Raw genomic sequence first — 21,914 nt, forward strand, 5'->3', positions numbered from 1 at the left:
TTAAGATCCACATTAGAAGACATTAAACAGTCTTTCTGGAATTGGTTCTTCATACAGTATCTAATTTTACTTGTGAACTTTACTGAACGAAAGAAAAAAAAAATCGAGCCGAATTACAAAATACGAAATGGTTAGTTAACTGGAACTGGTCAAAAAAAAAACATTAGGATGTCTGCCTGACATGGGCTTGGCTGATGGAAGATACACATGCTAAGCGGTTCCTGACTGTTAGAGAAACAAATATCCGGAACTCGTATACTTCAGTTAGATTGAACGTGCGATGGTTGGTGAAGAGACCCAGGATCGCGTCTAACCATCAAAAAGGTCGCAACAAATGCAAATCCGTATAGGTACCGTATACATGTTCTAGTGTTAGGGGACTTTGAAGAGTTAGTTCATCTATCGGCTGGTGGTACTTATCAATTCAATGGTGCATGTTTAAGAAGAGTCGTCGAATCCAGTAATAGGTTGGTGAGAGGGTTTAATTAGCATTCTGATTGAGAAGGCTGGGCATAGAAACAATGGCTGGAAGGACCCAGTGTGTTTAAACACAAAAATGGCGCCCACATCATATTGAGTGCACTCGTAAACAAAAGGCTTCGTCTCAACTTACCCTTTCCAAGCAAGTTGCCCTGCACTGGGCGACCCTCAGCGGGCTCCCCACGTCCTGTTCACCGCCTATGAAGATCGTCATGCAAGACATCATCATGGCTAAACAGACCAAAGAGCGACGGAGCATGGCCATCATGTTTCCTATTCCGGCCATGCCGAACAAAACTTTATTTGTGCGCGGCAAATCAAACACAAACAAAACACAAATTCACACAAACCACAAAAATAACACAAAATTAGCAGAAGCACAGGTAGACATCAAGAGACTCCGGAAAACAAATAGGGAAACGGGTAAATCGAAACTAATCAAAAGCCGATTTGTAATAAACTTTCGGAAAATCGGATAATGTTTATACACGTACGATACGTAAGTTAGAACCGCCGCAGTACAGCTGTGAACGCAAAACTTGGAGCGTACGTTCTGCGCGGAACCACGACCGGACCTAAACTGACGCTATTCTTCGGTCTTCGGTCCCGAATACGGGAATCGACACTTGAAGCGAGATCGGCGCGTATTCGGCAACTGGCGGCATAAGACTGGACTGGATTGGGGAGGATTGCAGAGGACTCTTGTTGGGTTGGATACGACAATACGTGAAGGAGCATCCTTCTACCCACCCCACCATTACATACATACGTACATACACGTTGTTTTAACTTCCTTTAATGAAATACAAATTGAAATTTAGTTTAAAATGGTCGTGGCCAATGTTGATACAGTCAAAAACAATAAAGGCGATTTAGGTGGGATTAACCAAAGAGAGAAGAAGGTGGGGAAATTACTTCTTCTTGGACTGGGGGGAAGGATTTGGTAATGTCAAAAGTCCACTTATTGCTTTTTTCGTCTCGAGCTTTGCTCTAATCGTGTTAACTAGATATGGAGTTGCCCTTCAATCAAAATCATGAAAAAAGATATTTTCGCCATTTTCGTCAAATCATCTAGAGATCTAAATAATGTCCTTTCAGTCTAAATTCACATTCCTAGCAAATTTAAAAGTTTAGGACAACAGCGGTATAAGCTTCCAATTTTATTAGAATAGGATTATAAAATTATCCTGTTGTTCCTGACATCAATTCCTTCTAAATAGATTAGTGGATATCCTCAAAACTTCAGATTCCACAAGCAAAACACATACACATCATCCAAGCATCAAGTTTACAATGAATGAGACAACACAAACTGAAACTGGGCTTCCTAGATGTTATGGTGTCCCGTCGATCAAATGGTATCTTGGAAGACACTGTCCATCGGATGTCTACATATACCAACAGACACATCTCATGTATCTCAATATCACCCTGCGCAGAAGCTGTCAGTGATCAACTCCTTAATGCATAAGGTCTTAGCTATTTGCGAAACAGCATCTTTGGAAAAGGAACTTCATTTTGTCACTGATACACGTGATGTGAATGGAACAATACAGAAGTATCGACAACTCAAGATTAATGTCAAGTCAAAATCCACAGCAAATCTCCTATTCATCAAAGGACAAAATCCGTCGAATTCTGCAAGATAATCTTCAACCCTTATGGTAAACTTACACATCAGCTTTCTGCACTGAAGGATGTTATTCTGCTAGAATCTGAAATCAAGTGGATCTATCGCAACAAAGATGAAAGAAGATGAAGGAACAATATAGCAAATCATCCTTGGCAGAACATGTTCGGAGCACAAGACACGACACGACACGACATTCAATTCGACCAGGCAAAGTTGCTAACCAAAAAAAGCCACTATCTCCACAGGGGCATCAAGGGAGCGCTTGAGATCAACAAACTTCCAAACAATCTCAAGAGGGAAGATGGGCAACACCTCGATACAGCCTGGAAACAGGTATTGAAGTATGACCGTACCACCACTCATGCTCAAGGACGAAAGGACTATTTAAACCGCTGCCAAAAGAATCCGTCTGCCTTGGTCCATGTTTTTCTGTGGTTTCCTTGGATCACTTAGGCAAATGCTGGGGCAGTAATATTCCACAGATAATATTTCATTCTCTTCTGTCTTCATTTCGTCCGTCTCATCATTTTCATCCGAACCACCACCCACCCATTCCCACGATTCGTGCAAGTAGACTGAAGAGGGCCTTCCGCTCTACTTTCTATCCGCCCACCAGCATTAGTGGCTGGTGGGAATGAAACACCCAAAGGTTTTAAGGATTCCCAGTCAATCGTTGAAGATCGTACATCAACAATGTGAAGTTCCTGAAGATGTCGCTTGCGATATAAGACGAAACATCGAACGCGATAAACGCCACCATGATCTGTCATGGGGATTTCATCAAGACGCGGTTGAAATCCGGAAATCCAGTTTCTTCAGAACACAAAGATATGGAAATCTTTTGAAATATCTACCTAAATGAAAGTAGTATGCGAAATACAGTACATACATACTTCGCAGAGATTGATAGAAACCAAAATCGACAATTCTTTAAAGACTCAAGTAAAATTTAAGAAAATAAACATTTATTTTAAATAATTGATTCACATTTTTTCACCTACTGCTTAACATGTTATCTCCATCAACATAAACAAAACTTATATGAAACATCTAAGTAACTTTAGTCATATATTATCATGTTGTCCGGCTACTTTAAAAACGTAAGACTATATGCTAAGCACTCAACTTTATGCATACCACCCGATGAGTCTAAATGGTGAATAGCTACCAGCTAGTTGAAACTTCGAAACTTGAATCAGTTTCCTTACTTATGTATAGATATGTATGTAATTAAATACCAAATATATTAAATGCCGACCTATCGAATAAAATATTCCAATAACTAAGGAAAAGCATAAAGAGCAAACATGTGACATTTTTGAAATGTGATACAAAATGTTCTATCATTTCTTGTCTATAATAATACGAAACCGTTAACCAATTTACGTTCTGATATATCGGCATATATCTATGGATATGCATATGTGAGTGCGTGTATTTGTGTTTGTATGTTTATACCAATGCGTGGCTAAATACGAAGGATGGCAAGAGGCGATACTATCAGGTTCAAAAATCAATTTCAACGTCTGCATTCCAAAGCTCTTTTCAAACACAATAGAATCGAAATGCATAAATAATGACACGGCGGATATTATTATAGAACGAAGTCGATATGTTTTCAAACTTCGACAAAACCGAATCAACGCAAACTGTAATTACACCGTAATGAATGTTTAAGTAAATAATTGCTTTTAAGCGTTTTCGTTTTACTATAATGGACGAATTTAGCGCTATAAAATCGAACATTAATTGATAAAATCGACAAAGGTAATTGCGCAGGATGCATTATTTAAAAGAGAAAAACAAAAATGTACTTCCCTACATGCCCAATTATATCTGTTTATGGCAAGAGGTTTAATGGAAATTACTGATTGAAAAGGTACGCCTAGTTATTTATCTATATCAATTCACATAGATCAAAAACAAACGTCCATTTTAAATCACCAGTCGAAAATCGCAAAATAGGATGTATAACACTTCGTATTAAGAGATTATTATACCTGAACAAAGCGGTCATTTTATTTGCAAAACAAATGAAGATTTTGTTGGATTGAAAAAGAAGATATACTTAGAAATTAATGGATCAATGTTTACTAAGCTAAGACATTTACTGCTTCAGATGATTTTAAATTATTATTATCATCATAGGGCCGTCAGTTCTAAGACTGGTTGAACACTCACCTCCACTCTTTTCTATCCTGAGCTAATTAGAATTAGCTTAATTAAAAACTAGAACAACCCATATCCTCAACTATTTGCGAAAAGTAATCTAATCTAGGTTCACCTCTACTCCTCCTAACTTCCGTTTCTGCTTCTAATATGTTTCTGACTAGACCTTCATGCCTGAGAAGGTGTCCTACTAACCTATCTAGCCTATTTCTTATTGACTTCCATAGAGTCCTCTGTTCTCTTACTCTTTCTAAACTGAAAACTGAAACTAGAACATCCTATATCCGTAACTGTCGACGGTAATATAATCTAGATCTACCTCTACTAGACTTAAGTCCTACTTCTGCTTCTAATAAATCTCTAAGTAGCTCTTCAAGCCTGAGAAGATGCCCTACCAACCTATCTTACCTATTTTTTTATTGACTTCCATATCGTTATCCTATTGTTTTTGATACCTCCTCATTTCTAACCTACTCTATCCACGGCATCCCCATCAGATTCATCAAGTATTTTTTTTAAATAAAATGGGGGGAAGGATTTNAATAAAATTTCTATGAAAAGTTTGTTTCAAAGAAAGCCACATGGTTTACGCAGGTTCTACAATCACGAAATTCCGTTACCCTTTTAAATCTAGCAAATTGGGGCTTATTCTAAACTATCATTTTTAGTTTCTTATACATTCTATTTTACTCCTAAATCACATAGCATTGACTTAAAGGTACTAAGAGTCGTACCGCGGAAATATGAGACCAAATATTTCAAAGAAATAGTAGGATTCTTCTATAAAAACGTCTTTTTTATGAATTAATTCCATATGTGACTACTGTTGTTCTTGTACCATCAGATTGCAGCCGTCACTTGTGACCGCTGAAATACTTTTTTCATATCTTGTGTTAAATTAACCTTTATTCCTATACTTGATGTATAAAAAGCTTAGAAAATGCAGAACGTGGTTCTAGACATGGCTTTTTATTTAGCCTTAAATTTGAGTCAGTAAAAGAATGAAGGAGTTATCGTATTTAATGGTTACCCCTTGGATGTAGATGTACGGTATAGTTTTCATTTTAAAATCACTCATAGAAAAGAACGAATTTGTCTTCTTTTTACTAAAAAGTTTACAATTTTCAGCCGTTAAATCATTCGATCTACGTTTACAGAGGGCCCTAACAATAGTGACTCAATCTCCTAGGCGCTCCACGTGATTACATGTATGAATATTTGACGAATGTACTTACTCCGAATTTTAAACTACGTTTCTTAACCACATTTAATATTTCCGTCATGAAGAGGCAATTCTTCCCGAGGGAATTTGCAATCGAACTTCCGCCAACTCCTGTTTCAGAACTACATAGACACACATACAAACACACATATAAGGTCTGAGCCGTTTACCTATGTAGGTACCAACATACATATACGAACTGTATATATAAGTACATGTTATGTATGTTTGCATTCGTGTACGCGTTCCTTCTTGCTTTTTGCTTTTGTAAAGAATTGATTTTAAAAACGTTCGCTGCGAAAAAACCAACGTCGAGGTAACTTTTAAAAAGAGTTAATTGAATTTTCTACGGGAATAATAGGTAGTGTGCTTTACCTTAACAACGTTATTAGATTAAAGGTAACAGTATATAACTACACAAAAAAAACGTGTGGAGAATTTTCATTCAGCCTGGTACAAATAAAAGGCTATTGCAACCCATTGCAAATTTTTTACATCTGAAAGCATATGTACGGATGTACAAGATGATCTATTGATAAATAATCGCAGGAAAGCCAGTTGGAAATCGCACGAGCCTATGCAAAAGAAGTGGATGTTATTATATTCATAGAGAGCTAGAAGTTTACAATGAACAGGAACTGTGTCGTTGTCCTGCCCAAAGCCAAGGTTCATCGGATTCTGAACCACAAAAACGAATGCAGAAATTAAAAAGAAAGCTACCTGAGTATGTTACCACAACGGTTGGTTCTTCAGCTGCAAGACAGATCTATGAAAAGAGGCTATGGAATGTTATTACGTAATAATTATTGCAATGGTAATAAGCAACTTCAACCTAAATGATCGAAATAATTCGATATAGTAATAAAAGTATTTCGATATCAGCAATAACTTGGTATTATGAAAAAACAACTACCTTTTTGGAATCTATTTATTATAAAAAAAACAAAGAAAACGAATCCTAACCATCAAATTAAATAAATTAAAAAAATAATAAAATAGTATAAACACTTACAGTTCCTACAGTCTAATAAAATATTAATTGCTTTACCAAACTTGTCTTCTCTGCCCCTGAATATCTCATCTTCCACTACATTGTTTTTTCTTTTCTTTCTTAATATAACGACGCCTTTCTAATTACTTTTATCAATTGGATAGTATTGTTTCTTCTTCTACTACCTGCTATACTTTTTATTTTCTTAGCATATTAACGACAGTGCTAGTAACCCTTTTTATTATAGTGAATATAACCAAACTCTAATCGACTAACGTCTAACCAGCTTGGCGTCTCAAAGTACATTCTCGAATATCATCACGCTACGTCGCGACACACGTAAACCCCCACATCAACCCATCTGTTACTACTTCCCCTTTTTCCGCATACTTATGTCCTTGCAAATATGACTGCACATAATAAGGACATTGTAGAAACCTAATGATAACCTGTCATAACATTATCCATACCGACTCAAGTGACTCTGTATTGCTCTACCTAGTGTACATCTTCATTATTCTTAGATAAGATTGAATTGACCATACCGCAAACCAGTCGTTTCATTTGTAAAATTGGAGTCTAATCACTCACAAGGAGTTACCACTACCCGATTACCCGATTTAATAATTTAATTTAATTACACTTGCTCACATCCTTAACTCACAAATATTTAAGGATTTGAGATGTTCCAGTTTTAGGGAAATGCGAAGATTATCCTAGGATAGGAAAGAGTGGAGGTACGTGTCCAACCAGTCTTAGAATTGACAAACTTATGGTGATGATGATGATTTCCACTTATAAATAGAACGTCATATTTCAGTGTCTAGTAAAAATTTTTTTCAGTAAGTTCAAGTCCATGCCGTAAACCCACGTAAGGTTTTATTACTAATGTCACTATTCATCTAAATTCTTAATTACCTAGACTCGAAAAAAATCCAAGCAGACGACAGTTTCTCGTAGGCTGGCAGATTAATAGTGTTGCCATCGAGCCCTAAAAATGCAAGACTTTGGGCACACCTATTGCAACGATTAATCCCGTCCAATATATCACACTGATATACTGACAAACGACAAACGAACTATTAAGTGCAAATTGTAAGGGTTAAATTAAACAACACAATTAGAAGGCGCCGTCGCCGTTGATGAGTACACAAAAAAGGGTCGCTTCGTTTTCAACAAAAAGAACGCACTTCTATGCTCGCGAACAGTTAATTTAGAAATTCGAAAAAGATTGTTAAAGATAAAATAATTCGAATAATAAAATACGTAATCCTAAAATGTAGCATCGTGCTACAGATGGCGTTCACTGTGCCGTTTGTAGTATTTTCTGAAACGCATTGTTAAAGATGTTTATTTGGATCAAGACTCTGTAAAAGTGCAAAACGTGGACTGTAGGTGCGGGTGCAAAGAATCAAAAATGCTATAGGAGAATGTTAAAAATACCGTGAATAAAAAAATGTTAGAAGGAAAATAGGAGGACGATAAAATGCTGGAAATTGATAGAGAAAAACAGAAGAAGAGTAGTAACGTATGAAGGAAAATACGAGGAAAATAACAAGGGAAATTTGGAGGAGGAGCATTTTAATAATAAGAAACAAAAAATAGGTATGAGAATGAAAAGGGTGGGAATGGAGAGATATGAAAAAAAAAATAAAATTTCTATGAAAAGTTTGTTTCAAAGAAAGCCACATGGTTTACGCAGGTTCTACAATCACGAAATTCCGTTACCCTTTTAAATCTAGCAAATTGGGGCTTATTCTAAACTATCATTTTTAGTTTCTTATACATTCTATTTTACTCCTAAATCANAAATGCTGGAAATTGATAGAGAAAAACAGAAGAAGAGTAGTAACGTATGAAGGAAAATACGAGGAAAATAACAAGGGAAATTTGGAGGAGGAGCATTTTAATAATAAGAAACAAAAAATAGGTATGAGAATGAAAAGGGTGGGAATGGAGAGAAATGAGATAATATATTTATAGAGAGGTTATATAAAAATGAGTGGTTTAGAAAAAGTAGAAGAACAGAGGACGTTATGGATGCTAATAAGAAATAGGAAGGATAGGATAATAAGGTACCTTCTGGGACATGAACAGTTGGTCAGAAACATATTAGAAGCAGGAACAAGAGTACATAAAAGCAGATATATGAGATTACTGTCAAAAAAGGTAGGGGTGTGGGATGATTAGTTTTAGCGAAATGCGAAATTCTCAGAATGGGCGTGTCGATCTACGGATTAATAAGGACCCTATGATGATGAAATAAAAAATTTAATATCAAAGCAATATCTTCTAGCATTTCTATAAATAATCACATTTCATCTAAATTGGTGCCTACGTGCTTTAATGTAAAAGTTTTCTCTTGAAAGCATTTACTTACTGGTTCTGCATGATTTTAAAAACATTTAAAAATTAATTTCAATAAAACTTAATTTTTGGTTTTACGATTACTTCAACATTTCTTACTCAGAACTTGAGATCCTAAGTTAGAAGTCGATTCGTTGTTGAAATGAATAATTATTTCTACGGGCTCATCTAGGTATCGACTAGCGCAAAACTTTTTAGGACTTCATTATCATACCACTCAGACATCTATTTATAGACGTTCGAAGTTTATTAAAAGAGGTCGTCGGATAAGGCATTCGTACGTGACTGACGTTTTGAATGTGTGGTGGTGAACTAAATCTTTAAGACTGATAGGTAAAAAAGAAAGAAGGGGAAATGAATATCGTTTGATGTATTTTTTATCAAATTTCACAGAAAAAATCCATAGATGGTTATCATAAAACAATTTAAATGAAAAGTGATTAGTGATGCGCGAAAATGGTCTTTGTCTTGTAGTCTTCATCTTGGCCTTACGAAAATGCAAGACCAAGACCAAGATCAAGGCCAAGACTGTCTTTGTCTAGCTAGTCCAAGACCAAGACTGAACGAACAAGACTTAGACCAACACTAAGACTGAACGAACAAGACCAAGACTAAAACTAAGATCGAATATGCAAAACTGAGACCAGATAGGCAAGACTAAACAAAAAATTATTACTTCCGCGTTAAACTATTCGAAACAACTGTAATATATTCTTTTCTTGGGACGAAACATTTTTAATATTTGAAATTCTCAGTTTGCTTGTAATTTAGATTAAGTTAGACTTTAACACTAAATTAAGAAAAAGAAACTATACTACTGTTTGAAAAAAGCGATCTACAAGAATCTCTCTGGAGTAAGTGTTCTTCGTTCGTATGTCCAGATAACACATGGTTTTGTAGAAGTATTTGAGCAAAACCAAGACCAATACCAAGACTGGGCCAGTCATCATCATCATCATCATAAGGTCCAAGACTGGTTGGACACGCTGGAGGTGAGTATCCAACCAGTCTTACCTATCCTGAGTTTATCTTCGTATTTGCCTAAAACTAGAACATCTAATCTAATCTAGGTCTACCTCTACCCCTCCTAACTCCCGTCTCTGCCTCTAATATGTTTCTGACTAGACTTTCATGCCTGAGAAGGTGTCCTACTAACCTATCTCGTCTATCTTATTGACTTTCATAGTCCTCTGTTCCTCTATTATTTCTAATACTTCTTCATTTCTAACCTTCTCTATTCACGGTATCCTCATCATTCGCCGGTAGCACAACATTTCGAACGCTTCTAACCTTTCCTTTCCCACCGGACTCACAGTCCATCTTTCGCACCTGTACACCGCCGTACTCCAAACATACATCACTTCTTTGTATGAAGACGACTCGACCCTGCGCTATCTTTATATCCTCACTACTCCTTCCGTCCTGACTTATCTGAATTCCTAAATACCTAAAATCGGCCACTCCTTCCAATTTTTCGTCTCCTATCTTTATATTCGCTCTTTTCCTATTTTTTCTTCCCTTGCATACCAGTATAGTAAATAGTTTAGATACTCGAAATATCCTCGGAAGATTTGATTTGTATTATGAATTGTGTACGAGGGTGGATTGATAAGTTTCCGGCCTAACCAAGAGATGACGCCACTAGGCCTACCTTGAGGTGACATTCTATAGTACCATCCTTGGATAGCTTGTAGCTATAGTTTCAGCCCGATCTCCTTGCTAGTGTAGGTTTGACAGCACGCTGAACAAGACGCCTCTGTGGTTTTCGTAAAAATGGAAAAGCAGGAAAATCGTGCTGTCATCAAATACTTTTATTTGAAGGGGTTAACGCCGAAGGAAATTAAAAAAGAGATGGACTCAACACTGGGGACATCCTCCCCGTCATATTCAACCGTTAAGCAGTGGGTTTCCGAGTTTAAAAAGGGTCGTGTGAGCACCTCTGATGGGCCTCGCTCAGGACGCCCCGTTGAGGTCACAACTCCAGATATGATCGAAAAAATTCATCAAATAGTGCTGGGAGACCGCAGATTGAAAGTGCGTGAGATAGCTGAGACCTGTAAGATGTCATATGAACGTGTGCAACATATTTTGCACCAACATTTGCATATGGAAAAGCTCTGTGCAAGATGGGTGCCGCGTTTGCTAACAGTCGACCAAAAATTGATTCGAAAAAACATTTCTACCGCAAATTTGTCATTGTATAAGCGTAATCCAAGCGAATTTTTGCGTCGATTCGTAACCGTTGACGAAACGTGGGTCCACCACTACACTCCTGAAACCAAAGAACAGTCTAAACAGTGGATTGGACCAGGGGAACCAACTCCAAAGAAGGCAAAAACAATTTTTTCGGCGAACAAGGTTATGGCTACTGTTTTTTGGGATGCAAGAGGTATTATATACATTGATTACCTTGCAAAGGGTAATACTATCACTGGTCAATACTACGCAGACTTATTGCAACGTTTGAGCCACGAGGTGAAAATTAAACGACCTCATCTGGCGAAGAAAAAAATCTTGTTTCATCACGATAACGCACCAGCGCACACGTCAATCGTTGCGACGGCTAAAATCAACGATCTAAAGTTTGAATTGATGCCGCACCCTCCTTACTCTCCAGACCTAGCCCCGAGTGACTATTTTCTGTTCCCTAATCTCAAAAAATGGCTTGGCGGTAAGAGATTTGCGGACAATGAAGAAGTAATCGAAGCTGTAAATGGTTATTTTGAGGAGCTTGACGAATCAGTCTATAGAGATGGCATTAATAGACTGGAACACCGCTATGAGAAATGTATCAGCCTTGGAGGAGATTATGTTGAGAAATTAAAAAAAAAATTTTTTAAAAACCTTGTTTTTCTTGGTCAGGCCGGAAACTTATCAATCCACCCTCGTATATACAGAATACAATATAATTCTGAGAATTTAGAAATATGTGAGAAACGAGCGTCATCGCGAACGTGACAGATTTGAGAAAAGGATCCACGTTAATATAATACAAGTTGAAGGCTTCGGAATAGATTTATTTGACTGAGAATATTTACACGGTCAGGAAATCAGGCCCCTTCTAAGAATGCGAAGTTGGATAAAAAGCTATGCGAATTTTCTGGAATTTCTCTGTAGGTATAATAAATAAAGTAATTTTAGGCTATCTAAAAAATGACTAATTCATTTGAATAACAAAAACATAGGAGAATTCTTGAATCATCAGTCACTGCTCATCATGTCCGCAAAGGTGCGTTAGACCAAGAGCAACAAAATGTTCACGTTTTGTATAAGTGAGAATTCTAGAGAAACTGATCAGTTTGGTACAGTTAGCCCAAGGTAATTTGTTCGGAAATACGTACAGATATTTATTTTGAATTTAAAAATGAATTGTACAAAAATACGTATATTATACATTATGAGATACGATTGTTAATAGTATTTTTAACTTGAAATATTTAAGTATACTGTCACGTAATAATTCCACATGGATTTATAGAATTAATAATTTTTGAATTTCCGTTTACTCGGCTTTGTGTCAAATTTGAAGACTCTAGGTCGGTTTATGACAATTTCATCATTTCATGGTTGAAAAGCAGCAAGTTTTACAACTTTTATCATATTATTTAGGATCGGAAAAATTAAAGTTAAAACGAACTAAGAAAGAATCTTTTCAAATGATGGGAGCGGGAAAAGTATATTTCCGAAAGTACTTAATCTCGAATTTTAAAAAAACAACGGTTACTTAACAGGATTTTATTTGAACGTTGAAATTTTAGATACAATGCAAACAACAATAACAATAAAAGTAAAATGTGCTTACATACAAAATCCCAAATACATAAAGACATTCAATAAAGTAATTAGTATTTTCGGAATTTGCGACAGTATAATTTTTGTTTTTATTTATTTTTGAAGATTTTGATTCAAAATAATATTTTACCATTTAACGTACCTTAGAGTGAATGAAAGAATTTTCTACTCTTAATATCGTTACATTTGACAATAAGTGTGAAATATTCCGCGTGTGTTTATTCGCCATTGTAAATACTTAACTTGAATATAAAAAAATAATGTTTAAAAGGAAAGATTAAAACCAATTACCGACAAACACGTCAGTTAATTTCTCAGTTTCCGCGAGATTTACACCATGTAACTAATAGGTATTATATGAGCGTCCGCCGTAATTTTACATGTTGAAAGAATAAAGACACGTCACTTCTTCGTTTGACATGTGAGCACTCTCACACCTTTACCGACGTACTTTTTCGCATCTCTCGAACAAAACCGCAAATTATGTGAAGCAGCATGAGACATAAGGGCAGTTATTAAAATTTTTATTAGGATTTGAACGAAGCCGCACCATAAAGTCTTGACCGAAATACACCGAGATGATTTTCTTCGAAAGACCGTAAAAACGTTGCGTGGGGTTTATGGTAAAGATTTACTGGTCTACATTGTCCTTCTTTATTAAAGAAACCGACCAAGTTTCCACCGTTCGCGATCAGGAATCTTTGCGGAAAGGATATTTTTATTGCCAAGTAACCGAAGGAGAAACGGTCTCGTAATCAAAGAGAAAGAAAATTCATTGGTTGCTTCCACAAGGATAGAAGATAGACGGTTAGGACAAGAATGTCGTCGATTTCCAATACGAACGAATTTAATATAAAATATTTAATCAATCACATTTACTAGAACAGAAGCAACAATGTTTCTCTAGTGACTTTCTAGTCTTCTTAAACGTAAGTAATGTAAAATAATTCAATTCTAGTGACAACCTATTTCAAATACTGTTAAAAATTTGAAATAGTAAGTATATTTTAGCCAAAGAGATACAAAAATAGACCTGAAGATACTCTTTGTATACATGTTTGTATAATATTGAATAACGACTGCATGGCGCCATCTATTGATATTTGCTGCAGACTGAAGTAAGATATTTTAAATGTTGAGTCAAGGTGATTTATCTAGATTGCCTGCGGAGTACTTATAGTTCGAAATCGCGTTATATGTCCAGTAGCTTGAATAAACTACGAACACACAACTTAATCCGTTTTTAAAAACATATTACCAAGTCAGTAGATAATCGATATTGTCTAGGTTTTTAGTTAAAACATATTTTTTATGGTTAATCTACAACCCTCAGGTACATCGTAAAACGTCTTTGCAAAGACTTTTTTTAGAGTAAAAATGTACCTTAATCATTTAATACGACTTAACAGCATTCTATAGTAGGCGCTTATTACATTGATTGATCGTATCATAAGCGCTTTCCCACTTTGTTTTTAATAACTACATACTATTGAAACGTAATTTATCAAGTTAACTTTTTATTATTGAACTATCATCAATTTTATTTACAATAACACAATAAATTAATGTTTCCGAGATTGGATTTAAATTGTCTATGTATTTTGATATGAATATTAATGGTCTAACTGTTTATCGCAAGTACGCAAATAGAGAAAAGGAAAATATGTTTAATAAATATGCATTATTATAGTAGAATAGAATGTAACGGTATAGATAATGACAAGGGGTTTGATTTTTAGTATTGTGCCTAATAAATAACCATATTGTCACTTATTAACTCCACCTTATCACCCTTTCTACAATCTCTTTTCGAAAACTAAAATCAGTTCTGACCTGTGCTTCCTAACTTCAACTTCTACTTTCAAATTTCTAGTCTTTATTTCATTTTCTGTAAATTAAATACTTTACCGTTTTCACGCATTATTTTATTACTTCACTCCACCTATCATCAGAACACATTGAGTCCAAAATCTAATGCTACAATGATTCTTGAAACTAAACAAAAAATCGGCCCGGGGGTCTGTCTGTCTATGTATACTGTATGTTCTTTGGGGTCGTTGAATTCCCTTACCCTAAAAACTTGTGAGCTTATAACCCTAAATCCCCGTAATTAAAATACTGAAACAGAATTGCTTAATCTCTCACCATGACATTGACGTACATTTTACAAAATTAATGTTATTTCCGTGACGTGTATTTTGATTATAGCGATATAGATTTCTGGAGTTAGGTTAGGTTATAGATTATGAAGTTATACATCTACTGGAATAGTTGATTGGTAACTGATTTTAGGTTTAATGGGAAGATTAAATCAGGATAGGAATGAGTGGAGGTACGTGTCAAACCAGTCTTAGGACTAACGACCTTATGATGATTGATGATGTTATAAGTTATCATAATTAAGGTTTTAGTGGATTTTTAAAATTATATCAAAACCCTGACGGGCTAAGGCTAAATTGACCTCGGATTTAGATTCAGGGATATACAGTATACTATTTTTTGTGTGTTATCTACCCCCCATGACTTTTGAAAATTTGCCCCTAATAGAAAAGCGATAAATGAATACCTTAAAGTGGTTGATGTCAACAATTTCTTGTGTTGAAAAATATGAAAGAATAAGAAGATTTTTCAATAAATTCACAAACAAAATTATCATGGTGGAATAAATGCTTTCTTGATGACTTTTATGCTCGAAGCATTTTTGATATTCAACTGCGTATTGTGCACTGAGAATACATAAAAATGAGAAACGGGATTCAGTTGGAATAAAAATATTTTTAACATTTTTTGCGCATGGGATATCAGTTGAGGGTTACAAATTACTGTTTTTAAAGAAGACTGCAAAGGTTTTAGTTTCATTTCAACCAATTCTGGAGACACGATTCCACCAATGTTTAACAAAATGCAAAAACGCGTTCGTATAGCATTAAAGTGGACGTCTCCAATCCACCAATAGCTTGACATTGGATTTACATCTGCTCTGAGGAATTGGCTGGCTCTGGTGAGTTCAGAGCCAGACAAATAGGACCTGTTTCGTTACTGAAACGATTTATGTCCTTACAATTTGTACTGTTTTACAGGTAGGTAAATTGCTGCCTAGCAGACATCGACAGGGTACACCGTTACATCGTAAACTGAAATAGATTTGTCAACCGGGACTATCACAATACACGAGAATACAAAACAAAACACGTATTAAATCTCCTTCGAGGAAATTTAAATGGCAGACGATGGTACAATTTATAAACCAAAAGTAAAGTAGGTATTCTTTATATGACGTGCGACAGGATTTTCAGACGAGTCGTAAATGGGCACTCATGACTAGGGTTGCCACCTTTTCAAGCTTTACATAAAGTATTTCTCGACTAAAAGGTTGAAAAAAAAAGCACTCGGCATAAAAACAAAGTATTTTATTTTTTGTTTTTAAAAACATATTTTTTGTTACACCTAGCAGCCAGTAACAAATTGCTGTCGCTCTTAAATACATTAATAGCCTCTAAACATGGCAAACAAAGATTTAAGTAAACTAAAAGTTCATTTTTAATTAGTTTTAATGAAGCTTTATTCCTGTCGTCCCGCCACTTTGCGTTCATAACAGAGAATACTCTTTCTGTAAATGCTGAAGTGGCCGGAACGGACAGCAAAAGTGACACTAGTTTGAACAGATTTGGGAAATCAGGTTGTTCCGTAAATATGGCTTGTCATTTTTCTGTGCAATATTATTGATATAAAAGTACTCTGAAATTCGAATAATCGCTTACAAAATTACGATGTTTACTTAAATAAAGTATTTTTGCGTACTTTATGTGTCTTGCAAAATATAACGTACGCACAGTCGAAATAGAGTACAATACTTTATAATAAAGTACGGGTGGCAACCCTACTCATGATTCGAACCTGAGCGGATACGTGAAATAACACACACATATTTGGTAATACGTCAAAGATATATAAATTCATCAACAAACCAAAAGTAAGTAGCTACTCTTTATATTACATGCGGTAAGATTTAAGACGAGTGTAAACGAGCACTCGTGAAAAAAAAACTTTTGGGTGTTTCATTCCCACCAGCCAGTAATGCTGGTGAGCGGGCAGTCCCTACGGACTACGCCAGAAGGTAGGGCGGAAGACCCTCTTTAGCCTCATTTCAAGAATCGTGGGAATGGGTGGGTGATGGTTCGGATGAGAAAGATGAGACGGACGAAATGAAGACAGAAGAGAATGAAAGATTATCTGTGGAATATTACTGCACCAGCATTTACATAAGTGACCCAAGGAAACCACAGAAGAATTTGGACCAAGGCAGATGGACCCGAAATCGACCCGGCGTGCTCCAGAATACTAAATCTCTAGGCCATGCCGCTCAGTGTACTCGTGAGTCGAACCTGGCCAGATACATGAAATAATAATACTCAAAGGGTATATTCATATAAATTCATTGGTATATAGTATGAGGAGATGAAGAAGGGGACTGTTCCGAAGATTCGTAATTTAAAAATCAATTTTTGGTATGTGTAGGTAGTCGAACGGATTACCATTTAATGCGAAAAATTATTATAGATTCGCGTATTTCATTGTATTGAAAATCGTTACCTATAAAACACTAACGCAAGTTTAAATGCTGCTCATTACCTTTTAACTTTCCAATCAAATCAAATGGGTTTCTGTAAATACTTTTGCCTGAATCCTTAATAATGACTTTTTAGTCGAAACGATTTTGTTGAGTATTCAATTTAATGGTTCGTTGAAACAGTCTACTGTTTCGTTATTTACGTATTCGAAAGGGTTTCTTTCTCCTAATGCACTTCTTCCCTTATTTGCTATTCAGTCATTTACTGAACAAAACCTACTTTTCGAAAATAAAATACACAAGTTTTATTTGTTCATAAAAAGGTAATTTAAATTACACCATCTGCAAGCGCGTTGAAGACAGTCAAGTCACGTGTTGCGATAAACTTATTCCAATTAAAGTCTGGTTACTGGAGGGTCTATAGGTTTTATGTTTTGCATTAAAAACAGGATGGTTCATTGTCAACACAATACGTTACTCGAATTTCTAAATGTGAATACTGATATGAGTGTAGAAGATAATTTAAAGCCAATAAAGAAACAATCAAACATCAATAAATTAAGCCGATGAATAACAAAGAAAACGCAACTAAAAATTCATTATTTGCGTTAGCAACTGATAATGAATATTAAATAATAGTATTGTTTTTAGCTGTACTTTGAACCGTCACGTTTTAGGTTCCAAATGCCATCAGAACTAAAGAGAAAGTTATCTCAACTTGTAGTTGCTGCTGCCATACTTACAATTGGATTGGTTGAAATATTTTATAAAATTTAAATTAAATAAAACATTAAAACCCTAGACTTCACATAAAAACTTGAAAATAAAACGCGCTTCCACATCCAATGTGTTATTCTCAATTTCAATCTTTGCCTGAGAATTTAATCGTCACTTGACCGATAGTATTAGGAATCGGGGTTAAGGTTGCGTGCTAAATAGCCAAATGTTCCTTGTTAAAATCAAGATTATTTAAATTTTAAATCCGTTATATCAACACTGCCAGACGCGGATCGCGATTTCGATCTTTTTGGATCTCATCAGCGCGGCGCAGGCAGCCCGACAGAACACAGACCAACTTTTACGTGCTGCCTTAACAGCGCGTTTTAGAAAATACGACAAATGGCGCTGTAAACGCCATCTGTAGTACAGTGTGCTACATTTTAGGATTACGTATGATTCAACAAGGTCCATTTAAATATATGGATATCTACTTGCTGAAACGAATCCCGGCGTAGCTAAGCTCAACGTGATAGGCACGTTACCATAATCGAATAAAATAATTCGAAGTGGTCAGTATTCTGTCGAAACTGCCAGACGCGGATCGCGATTTCGATCTTTTTGGATCTCATCAGCGCGTCGCAGACAGCTCCGACAGAACACAGACCAACTTTTACATGCTGTCTTAACAGCGCGTTTTAGAAAATACCACAAATGGCGCGGTAATACATACAATTACAAAGTGTAAATTTTTACGGAAGGAATAACAGGGATTTATAAAACCGCTATCACTTCGAAAATCAGAATTAAAATCCGTAGTATTTTCAGGAAAAAAAGTGCACTCATTTTCAGATTTTATTTATTCTTCAAAGTAGATTTGTCACTTTTTGCGTCTTATCTACTAATCTACTACTTTAAAATACAGTTTTCTATTTTTCATCAGTTCCTCTAATCAATTCCGACGTATGCCCCGTGCATTCGTTTTCTGTTGTCAAAATGAAAATTCGGCTGGACTAAGTATCGATAAATGTAAATAATGGCAAATCGCAAACGTCTCAAAATTCATGTGCTGCTTAGTATATTTTAACGAGATAGACAACTACATACTTCGAGATTATGCTATAATAAAAAACTTCATTTCTGCTATATTTATAAAGGCTTTTCTATTACAATGTTTCCATACGCATTGAGTTCTTTGTGTAAATATTTTCATTCCATTCAATCAGATCACTTACATACTTACAAGTTCATCTATCAAGTTTGTTATCTTTTTGCATTGCGCAACACAAGACAGACGCCTTTTGTTTGAAATCAATCCCACTCACTAGTCGGCTTGCGAGCTTTGGAATTTAAGAAGACTTTTGTGTTCTATCTTATATAAACAATCATCTTTTAAAATAGATACGCTTTTATAAAATCACGTACGAAAGATATATGCATGCATGTATACATAATCAGAGAGGTATTAAGTACTTGCTGTAACAGTAGAATGTAAGTAATATATAGATAGTAAAGTAGCTATGTATTACTGTCTAAAAATATATAATGCATTTTCACTAGTTTTTGATGAATATTCACCAATGTTCACAATTATAATAACGACAGTGCAAATTAGTGAATATTAATTGAACTAATTGGTGAATTAAAAATTTAGAAGAAAAACGCATAAAATGGGTCCTGAATTAAACCTAGACATTCTACCAATATTGACCTTTATTAACACCATCAAAAGATTGGTGATTTAACGACATTCTGGATATGGATAGATTGTTAAACAATACAGGTAAACAGAATAACCACGGACTTCCCCTTACTTTTATTAAAAAATACAACGTGTAATTATACAACACGCTACTGAAGTGAAACTTCTTCAAACACACAAACATACCGGGATAGGGGTTAAGGAATTGGTTTAATGGTATTATCTATACAGTATGAATGTAAATTTTACACCATACATGCCGGAGTTGCCTGTAACGAACGTTGCATTGAAGCGCGCTCACGGCTCAAGCGATTCCCACTACGAGACATCCGTTGCATGATTTCGTCACATAGCAACTCGCATGAAACGAACTTACCACACCGTGCGTAAAGAAGTTTCACTTCAAAAAATAGTAGATAACGTTGTAGACTAATTATTCACATTACAACGGAAACATAAACCAATAATGTTTGTTACGACATGCGTTTCCTTCATTTGGCTACACTTAAACATCGTAATCTACAATTTACTTTCTAATAACACATAGTTCAAACATTTTGACATTACATTTCGGTTGGTTCGTACAAATCAGAAAAATACTTGTATAATAACAACATAATAATGTCCATTGTACTTTTTGCATTGCGTATAAATCCGATTAATTTAACAATAAATCAGAATTATCGATGAATGGTACAAAAAAGCAAGTGATTTGACAACCGACGCGAAATATAAATAAGTTCGACGAATTCTGTGTAATAGTACTGGGTTTATAACCTTCCGTTATTGCTTATTAAGATATTTTTCTGTTGAATAACTATATCTATTGATAAATACAAAGTATATTGTTATGAAAAATTGCTAATGAATCAAAGAAAGAGGCTTTTATTTAAACTATTTTAGGTACGTATTAATTCTTTTTGAAAATTATTCTAGATAGAAATATTAAAAACAATATAAACAAAATTAAATTGATCATGAGGATACCTGCTATAATATTGTACAAAGATTTGAATAAGATTTTATTTTTAATTACTTACGAATTTTTTTTAACTGTACATAATCCCCAAAATTTTGATGGAGTCCGTGGTTATCACTTTCATACAAAGACAAGAACTTTGACCTTTAATGCTGAATGTGCACTTTTGTCTTTAGGATAAAAAAAAAGTTTAACTTTCTATTAATTTTAAATAAAGTGTTAAATTTCTCCTACAATTTCCTTAAACTCTGTGCAATAAAGAAACCTCTTATATAAATATAACTAAAATACTAAAAAGCAGTTCTATTCAACACGTACTCAACTTAACAGTGTCTTGTCTTGTCAGTAAATGAGTAAGATGAATTTTATCTTGCAAACATCATATTCATTCGAAAATAGGTAGGTACATACCTAATGCAAATATACTTCAATGGAGAAGTTTCTAATAGAAATAAATATGACTTTTTAATGTATCTAATTGTGTTAAAAAATTAAAAAGTTTAATTTTTATACATATATGCAAACTGTAAATACTAACGCCATTTTGTAACAAAATAAAAATACGTTCATAAACAGAAATTTAAGTAATATTTATTCGAAAAATTGCGAAACTGCAAATAAAACTAAAAATGCTAGTGACTCTAATTAGTAGGAATGTTTGCCTTGAGTTCGTTAGTATTAATACCACTAATTACCAGCGTTTCGAGTATAGCACTAAATTTTACACAATAGGGTACTTGTGTGAAATCTAAGTAAGGGACCACATACGTTAAAAATGGAGTTATTTATTATTTGTTACCGTAATTTGTGACACACGCAAACAATGCCTCTTTCAGATTATTCTTCGAACAACAATAATAACGATAATTGTTGCGTTATGGTGATTTCTAACTAACAGAAATTGCCTAGCTCACATTTGTTCTTAACTAGTTAATTAAAGCAAAGCAGATTAAAGAGTAAAATAGTGAAACATTTGTTTCTCTAATGTGATAAAAAAACTGTTCTATCTTGAAAGTAGATACACCATAAAAAGAAACTATTATAAAAATATTAGAGCCAAATCGAAATTAAAAAAAAAAAAACATGCACTTCAATATTTCTAAAATAGTTAATATATAGATAGTATTTTGTGGACCCTTATCTTTTGAATCACAAAATATAATAAAATTAAGAATGTTTGGGAGGTATACTTACACAGCCAACCATACTCGCCAAAGAAAACTTTATTAGTTATCATATAACATTAAACGGTATGCAACCAACCGTTCAGACAAATATTTACATTTAGACCC

The 21,914-nt window shown here is 34.8% G+C and overlaps 1 protein-coding gene across 2 annotated transcripts in view; it reads right to left on the minus strand.

Moving 5' to 3' along the window:
• Positions 1 to 21,914, minus strand: part of LOC108733690 — a 268,094-nt gene that overhangs the window by 194,790 nt on the left and 51,390 nt on the right. The window contains exon 1 of one of the 2 annotated variants that reach the window (XM_018464969.2): positions 614 to 1,123. The exons of the other annotated variant lie outside the window; for it this stretch is intronic. Coding sequence (XP_018320471.1) covers positions 614 to 766 — 153 coding nt within the window. The 5' untranslated portion in view covers positions 767 to 1,123. Of the gene's footprint in view, positions 1 to 613; positions 1,124 to 21,914 lie in introns of those variants that run through there. 2 annotated transcript variants of the gene reach the window in all.

The sequence above is a fragment of the Agrilus planipennis genome, unplaced genomic scaffold (assembly GCF_000699045.2).
Source record: "Agrilus planipennis isolate EAB-ADULT unplaced genomic scaffold, Apla_2.0 scaffold1, whole genome shotgun sequence".
In the NCBI taxonomy this organism is placed as follows: Eukaryota; Metazoa; Arthropoda; class Insecta; order Coleoptera; family Buprestidae; genus Agrilus; species Agrilus planipennis.